This window comes from Notothenia coriiceps, unplaced genomic scaffold (genome assembly GCF_000735185.1).
Source record: "Notothenia coriiceps isolate Sejong01 unplaced genomic scaffold, NC01 NC01_scaffold00024668, whole genome shotgun sequence".
Classification (NCBI taxonomy): Eukaryota; Metazoa; Chordata; class Actinopteri; order Perciformes; family Nototheniidae; genus Notothenia; species Notothenia coriiceps.
The window spans coordinates 1,043,256-1,052,079 of record NW_011357369.1 but is presented as its reverse complement, the minus strand read 5'-3'; the positions used below and the strand labels follow the sequence as shown (position 1 = coordinate 1,052,079).

Genomic DNA, 8,824 nt, shown 5'->3' with positions numbered 1-8,824 from the left:
CTGAGAAATCCGCGGAGCTGCTGCTGAGAAAATACAAGGCTGTGTGTGTGTGTGTGTGTGTGTGTGTGTGTGTGTGTGTGTGTGTGTGTGTGTGTGTGTGTGTGTGTGTGTGTGTGTGTGTGTGTGTGTGTGTGTGTGTGTGTGTGTGTGTGTGTGTGTGTGTGTGTGTGTGTGTGTGTGGGGAGCTCCACAGATTGGTCCATTTGGACCTTGGTATGGTCACGTCACCATACTCAGGAAGAAAAAAATGGAAAAAGAAAAATCTCCAACGAGGCGTTCTGGGGCAGCATAGACAGGTCTTTTCTGTGTTAGAGTTTTACTCGCTACAGGGTGTACTTTGAGGGTTTGTTACTCTGCAGACCGTTTACATGCAGAAAAAGCTACATAACACACAAGGGGACGGGTAATAACCGGAAAAGCATGACATGGGACCTTTAAGTCAAATTGTTCCTCTTTCTGAATCTCCCTCAGTGTGACCCGACGCTGCTTCCGGAGCCAAACCACGTGATGCTCAATCACCTGTATGCCCTCTCCATCAAGGTAACACATCCTGCTGTGGCGTGTTTATTATTATTACTTATAAGTTATCCTCATTTAAAATGTAACTTTATTAATGTTCAATGAGCAAAAATTAGAAGGGAGTACAATCAAATGTACTGCCATTTGACTCAAAACATAAATAAACAATTGAAATAGATGGTCCGTAAATCAGTTACTTACAACAAATACCTACAGTAACAAGAGAAGGAAAGGAATGCAAATACAACTACATAATTCACCGTCAAAGACCCGCATTACCTTCCTCACATCTGTTTATTCTTCCTTTATCCATATTTTTTACCTGGAAAAAATATTCAAACAACCCTTTAAATGATATTGTAGAGAATTCCATGATGTGACCCCAACCTCTGAATGCAAAGCTGCTTTAAAGTAGTTAAATAATAATTAAAGATTCCCTCCTCCCTCACAGCAAGACCAAGGGGAAATTATGCATGAACTCCCGATGGTTTTAATCAAACTGTCATATACATGTTATTGGTCACCATAAAGAGACCCTAATATTTGATCCTGCATTTCAAGCATTTGTCATACAACAAATAAGTGTATGACTTTATTTTGAAAGGACCAAAATCAGTGATTGTATGCTATAATATCTTAATTTGAATCTAAAACGTTATATCTATTGGATTTCCCTTATTTTCTGTTGTCAAGCAAACCATAATGTATTTCCTCACCATCATATAAACTGTTTTTGCTGTGGGTCGCATTTTCATTGCCAATAATCGTACAATTATACAATTTAATCTAAAGTCAATTAATTTGTGTTTTTGTTTAAGCCTCATTCAAAAACCCTTTTTGTCCTTGTCTCTTAGGACGGGGTGATGGTCCTCAGTGCAACGCACCGATACAAGAAGAAGTATGTGACCACTCTTCTTTACAAGCCCATATAACCCACAGAGCCGTGATCCAGACTCTTATTTTGAAATGCTCATAATTAAGCTGTTGTTGTTCACAGCTGCTGTTTTGATTGTTGTATTTTTTTTAAATACCTTCCTGATATCGATTTAAAGCATTTGCTTAATCTACTTTTACCNACAACAATCAAAACAGCAGCTGTGAACAACAACAGCTTAATTATGAGCATTTCAAAATAAGAGTCTGGATCACGGCTCTGTGGGTTATATGGGCTTGTATCGGTGCGTTGCACTGATGACCATCACCCCGTCCTAAGAGACAAGGACAACAAGGGTTTTTGAATGAGGCTTAAACAAANCAAAATGCACTTTTCTACGTCTTTCATACATGAATATGTGTCCCCGGTGTTCCAGGGAACTCACCAAGTGTCAGAAAACACAACCCTCTCTATTTTCCTCCATACCCAAATCTCTTAAAAAGGGGCTGCAACGGATCTGATACAGACTGATACAGATTTGAACACTTCTATGACGTCACAGAAGTGGTGCTACGGCTAGAGGAAAATAGAGAGGGTTGTGTTTTCTGACACTTGGTGAGTTCCCTGGAACACCGGGGACACATATTCATGTATGAAAGACGTAGAAAAGTGCATTTTGCATGATAGGTCCCCTTTAAGATTTGAAACATATTGTATGTTTAGAGTGCATTATAAATGGATCATAGAATTTCTTCATGTGACCGAGAAACCCTCTCACCCCTACCTTTCCTATGTCAAAATGATTGTTGTTGTGTAAGTAATGTAATACTAACAACAAGTACAACAATTGACAACATTATCATACTTTGTTATAGCCTGCAGTATATAGGGTACATGTTGATCTTTTCCACATTAGACACAAAGTTGCATCATATTGAGAAAATGTATAAATCAACACTACTACTACTACTACCTTAGTAGATGCATCTCTGTCTCACCTCCCTTCTGCAAAGAACTAGTGGAATTTAAACTGCAGCTTGACCTCAAAGACAGTCTGTTCCATAACAACTATTTACTCAGAGATATTAGCAAGCCATCTGTGGTTGGAAGCTTGTCACAGGCATTACAGTGGTGGGGTAGTATTACTGATCTTCCTCGTGAAAGGCAGGTCGTAGGTTGCCAACAGTTTTCTTTTCCACCTTGTGAAGGGAACATGGTTGGTAGAACTTGTTTGCTACAGAAATAGCAAAGATGAAATGGTACAAAAAAAACAGTGGCACTAAGTCAGGCCACATGAGTTGGTCAGAGAAGCCAGAGAGGGGATCAGCAGAATTTGGCAGTGGACCTGAAGCTGTGTTTCTGCCTGGTGCACGTTTGACAAGTGACAAGAAAGTTATGTCAGTGGTTGTTCTGTTCCTGTCTTACACTATAATCCTAAACATCCAGAAATCCTGAACATGTTTTCACTGACTTTTCCATGACATCATCACGTTTCCCTGATGCCTTTTAGCCATCTCACCCTTTCCTTCTCCCTCACTCACACCCATTATTATCCTATTAAATGTTTATCTTTCCAAATTCTTCACTTCTCCTCCGCTTGTTGAATAATTCGGTAGCAGCATGCATTACCCAGATGCCCATGTGACTTTTATTCAAGAAGAAAAAAAGCAGCAAAACGGATGTTTCCTGAGAGGTGGTGCATGGCTGCTGAGGAATGTGTGAATTCCTCATTGGATATGGGGCAAGTAGAAAGGCCAGCAGAGGACACAGGGGTAAAACAGGGGTAAAACAGGGGAGTACAGAACATAAGACGAGGGATAAAAGAATAAATAAGGAAATACATTTGCATAAAATGGGTTGGAAAATGCCACAAGACCCTTAGAGACAGGAGAAAACAATTAGGTCTAAGGGGTATTGCCCAAAGGGTTAGGCGTTAAAGAAAACCTGTGAAAATAAAGGGCTGTCAAAGGGTTGTAAGGCATCTTTGCTTTTGGTCAGGGCAGGAGGTTAGATTAACCAAAGGGTGGGTCCTTTCTGAAGATTCAGTTGGAGCAAATAGAGGATTAAGGGGGGTTAACGAGGAACCCTGAACTGACAACAACAACAGTCGCAAGGAGATTACAATGAGCTGCAGCAGACACATTGGAACTGTGTACAAATCCTGAATGCAGCAATCACCACATTGTCAGAAAACCATATTATTAATAATTTAAGGAATCACTTAAATTCAAATGATAATGAGTCTTCACCTAGAACAGTGGAACCTTCAGAGCCATTGCTGGAGGACTGGTACTCGGGGACATCAAAGGAGCTGAGGGGGTCGTTGTCCATGGACTGGGAGATGTCCTGGAGCTCCTCCATGCCGCCCAGGAAGTCGTCATCGGCGCAGAGAGGGCTGCCCGGCACCGAGTCCTCCAGGGGGGAAGGGGGATGGTAGTGGCTCTCCATGTCGACCATCGCGGTGGAGGAGCAGGCTGCCGGCACTCTCACTCATCAGACTGGGGACAAGGGGAGGGTGGAGGGTGGAGGGGGAAGACAAAGAGGTCAATGAGTTGATATGAAAGACTGGGTGTCTGCATACTACCATGCTAACAATGAGAATATCAACATCATATTGTTTACCATCATAGTTTTTGCATATTAGCATGCTCATTTGGTAACTAGTGATAAACAAAATGCATGTGCAATGTGACATGCAGGTAGTCTAGACTTAAGTAAAGGCAAAGTTTGAATTATCGGACAAATAAAAACCAAAAGGGATGACAGTTCATCTTGAGGGAGACATGAACTTCCATACAATATGTTAAGGCAATAGACATTTCAGTCAAAACCACAAACAAAAATGAGATGCTATAGAACAGTGGTTCCCAACCTGGGGGGCAAAGATCGCAGGGGGGGCGCCAGGCCTCAGATGATTTGAGGCCAAATATCATATTTAGACTTTTTTTTTTTGTACATATAATTGTAACTCAATACATGATTGTCACTAAAAGCCTTGTCTCTTCATTACAATACAATATAACAAATAATGTATTAATTCATTTGAATAAAAATTCAAGTTAGTAGCTATTAAAGGCATAAAAAGACAGAAATGTATAATTCTTTCTTTAATAGAAATGTTTTTTCTGCCCGTAAAGTGTCCAAACCGGGCTTTTCTGGATAAGCGCATTTTTAAAACATAGTCATTGTCCATGCCGGTTTCAGTTGGATTATTTGTGACAGTTGCTCCGATCAGATCGGTCTCCTCCATTTTGTAGATTATTTACGATTTTTGAATCCACATAAACACATCGGCAAAATCCGGTTTACTTTGAGCATGTGTTTTAAATAGTTTAATCCCTTTGTGAATTGTTTCCACTTGCGCCGTCCTTTAATTTCTTCATACAGCGGGAATCCAAATGAATGAATCCTGAGTCCAATAACCATCAAAGTCACTCCAATAGTGCTCCTTAATTACACTTTCATCCTCCTTTAACAAAACACTTCACATTCATCCAGTTTGTGGGAGTAGTTGTAGCATTTTTGAGACTTTTAAACTTTAATTACCGCTGTTGCGCCCCCCCCCTTGTGTGTGTGTGTGTGTGTGTGTGTGTGTGTGTGTGTGTGTGTGTGTGTCGTGGGGGAGCAACTTCAACAGAGTCATCTTGGGGGTGCTCTTGGGAAAAAAGGTTGGTAACCACTATTTGAGAGTACAATCGTGTGAGGCTTTACGTGTGCTTTAAAACAGTGGTGGCTGTATAAATGGCGTCAACAAGACTATGTACGTCTTCCACAACATTAGCCACTNTGAATGTGTGTTTGGTGGCGTGATCATTATTATTTAGAGTCATTGCGTGCCTATTGATTTGAACATGATCCGTGTATCCATCATTTCCTGGTCTTCTCTAAAGAAGAGGGACCAATGAAAACGTTGTCATGTTGCCGTTGTTCACCATGGAAACATTCATTAGCTAACAATGACATTATTGTTCTATTAATATAAAGGGAGGTCAGGTACTCTTTAAAACAGCTGCTAGTTATGGGTACTTTTTACTGAAGTACATTTCAAAGCCTCTTTACTTTGACTTGATTAAAGAAGTTTAGTCAGTACTTCTACTTTCACCAGAGTATTTTTAAACACAAGTATCTGTACCTCTACTTCAGTAAAGGATGTGTGTACTTTTTCTCTCTCTGGTGAAAAGTAACCACCAACAAGCCCACTGCTGCAGAATCTCCTTCAGAGACGTGGCCACAACACTTCATGTTGCCTACAGAAAATAAAAACACGACTGCTGTAGAGCAGAGGTTCCACAAGGTCTTCTGCAAAAGTGAAATTGAAACACTTTAAAAACAAGAGCATTTTAAAGCTTTTCTCACACCTGTCAGTTGTGGCAAATGATGTAATTATACATTTCTGAATATTGCATTTCTTCAACACATTACATTAGATGTTACTGGGCTTTAAACAACTTAAATATGTCTTGAAAACACTGAAGACTTGCCATCCTTGATAACCCTTAATTTCAAATATATAGTCCAATATTCAAGCACTTAAACACTCACTTAAATAACCACTTTGAAATCTACTTTTGAGGACATCCAGCATCGATATGAACACTGATTGTTTTGATTGTTTACATACATTTCCAAAAATACAAAAAGGCACAAATATAAGTCGAGTAAACACGTTTTTTTTAAGAATCTCATTTTTAATAAATCATCAAAACACATATCTACAAAATGTGTAGATCAATAAGACTTATGAACCTTCAGTACAACCATTGTAGATCTTATTTACAACTGCTGAATTATTACATTTGTTCCCNGTGTGCCTTGGCAGTCTCAGAACTACAACAAAATGAACATATTTGACCGTGATTTAATTGTAATACACGTTTCAAAGTGATGCCGAAGTAACAACATACTGATACTGGTTAGTAAAAACCACGAATTAATGCTTTGCTTTTGAAATGCCTCTCCTGCAGAACCTCACCGGTATGAGAGAGTGTAACCGATCCGGCTCTCACTGACTCTGATGAGGAAGTAGCCTTGACGCCTGGACATCAGCAGTTCCTCTGACATACTGCAAGAATAATAACAAGCATGAATTACAACAACATAAAAACCCTTTCATACATGCTCCTTAATCTGTAAATCATTAAGCCATTTTATTGGGTGGCTAACACATGTGGACTGCAGAGGGATTGTGTCAATTCAAGGGAATATTTCACCCACAAAATGGCTATTTTTTATATAAATTACTCACCCCATGTTACTTGGAATATCACCTTTCCTTTTTCTAAAAACTGAGACAATTATTGATCATTTTAAGCCACAAAACCACTTTCAAACTCACACATTCTCACACTACATTTATCCAGTTGCATACTCACTACTTCGTGTATTTTAAACAGAGAGAAACATTTCTATGTTCAGGGATGAGTGAGCATGCAACTGGATAACTGACACTGTATGATACAAGTTTTTATAGTATTGTTTTGATGTATAAAAAAGTATAAATATATTCTTAAACCTGTCCTCCATTTTCTTAAATTAAGACTTTCTGCTGTTTTGCAAGAAATATCCTTCAAGATTTAAAAAATAATGTGAGGGGATTAATCAATATGCATATGGTCATTTTGTGGGTTAATTATTAAGGGAACGGTTTACTTTTCAAAGCATGACAACATGTTCTCACAATGCCTGGACAAACAGTGTAATAAATACAGGCCGTTATACTCTTGTCAGCAAAGTAAACAGATGGAGTACACCATGTCTAATATCAACTCACATATGTCATCCACTATTCAGAGCTGTCAATGTGTAAACTGGGTGTGGAGGAAGCAAAAAGGCACTGGAAGTACGAGTGGCAATAGAAAAGTAGAAATATTCCACGGGTAAAGTCGACGATTCAAGACTTTACTGACACAACTGTGACTTACCAATTAAACATTTGTTCCATGAACATGGAGATTAAATATGCAGTCGTATAGTTTTGCATGTTCTTCCATTCCTAAAAAGATGTTGGGGATATCTCTGTTGTCACCATTTTTTTTGTGGTTTTGATGTTTTACCACGACGACGGCTCACATTTTACACCAGGTGGTGGTTGAGAGTAATTTTGACCTTTTATTTGAACATGGTTGCCCAGAACTTCCTCAAAAGTTTTAATAACTTCCTGAAAATATTCAACATTTCAGGGATTCAAGAGCTTCCTCTGTTTTGACATGTTTGGGCTTTTGAACCCACTTCTTAATGCTGGTTTATGTTATTTTAACCCTCAGCTCTAGGATAAAGGTACATTACGTTTTAATCCTACACTTTTACTTTTACTCTTCTTAACCTGACGGATGTATTAACTACCCCTCTTAATCACATGAAATGTTGACATTGCTCTTCCCATCCCTCGCTGAAGATGTCTGACAGTGATGCCCTTTGAGAACTCACTTCCTGGAAATGATCCCATGAAACCACTCGGGGACGACGCCGTTTCTGATCACAGTCCCGACCTGCGACTCCTTGAACCAGACCAAAGACTCGTGCTGACTCTCCATCATCCTGCAAACAGCTCATTTAATCCTCTGTTGGAATAGGACAAATACCTGTAAATGATTAATTTACAGCTCCTTGGGCCCACATTAGATACTTGTTCAAGGAGCACACAAAGTTTATAGAGAACACAAAGTGCAAAGTGCAGCCAGATTTCTGCCTGTAGTAATTAAGCAGCAGATTTTGACAAAAAATTCATATTTTTCCACTTTCCATAGTCATTGTTCCTCTTTTGATTACACACTGAATACCATTTATGTGGTGGTGCAATGTGAATATTGTTTCTAGTTATGCACAAAGTATAATCAAATGTTAGTGTTTAAAACTGATCTTTGGCAAGGCATGTTTTTAATATAGCACTTTTCAACACCATAGCAAACAGCTTAATTCCATTAACAAGCATTAGGACACACTGCAGATTAAAAACATTTGCACTAGACAGGAACATGTACTACTATTACTTTTTGCATCAGTGTTACTAGTAATAATAAAGTTAGCACAGTAGAGATTCTACAAAGTGCTCTGACATGCAAAGCAAGCAGGCAAATAATGTCCTGTCATTTCTCAAGAACAACTTTGACCTGACTATTAAAACAAACATATGAAAGGCGTAGTTTGAACACTCCTCACTGGATTTTAAAAAGAAACTCTAAAATGACTGAATAGAGGATTGTGAACACCAAGCGTAACTCACCTTGTCCTGAAGCTCGGCGATGAAATGACACAGCAGATCTGACTGGGCTGATACACCTGTCTGTGGGCGGAGACAAACACACGCACGCACGCACGCACGCGCACGCGCACACACACACACACACACACACACACACACAGAGTACGACGTAATGCAACTAAAAAACATGTCGTCTAAAGTCTTGCACGCACACACACACACACACACAC

The 8,824-nt window shown here is 39.3% G+C and overlaps 1 protein-coding gene across 1 annotated transcript in view; it reads right to left on the bottom strand.

Annotated features, from left to right (window-relative positions):
• The window catches only part of hsh2d (hematopoietic SH2 domain containing), a 364,522-nt gene extending 356,573 nt beyond the window's left edge, over positions 1–7,949 (bottom strand). Inside the window, exons 1-2 of the mRNA XM_010782877.1 lie at positions 7,820–7,949; positions 6,366–6,455 (exon numbers count right to left, since the gene is read on the bottom strand). Coding sequence (XP_010781179.1) covers positions 6,366–6,455; positions 7,820–7,929 — 200 coding nt within the window. The 5' untranslated portion in view covers positions 7,930–7,949. The remainder of the gene's footprint in view (positions 1–6,365; positions 6,456–7,819) is intronic.
• Between the last annotated feature and the right edge of the window lie 875 nt (positions 7,950–8,824).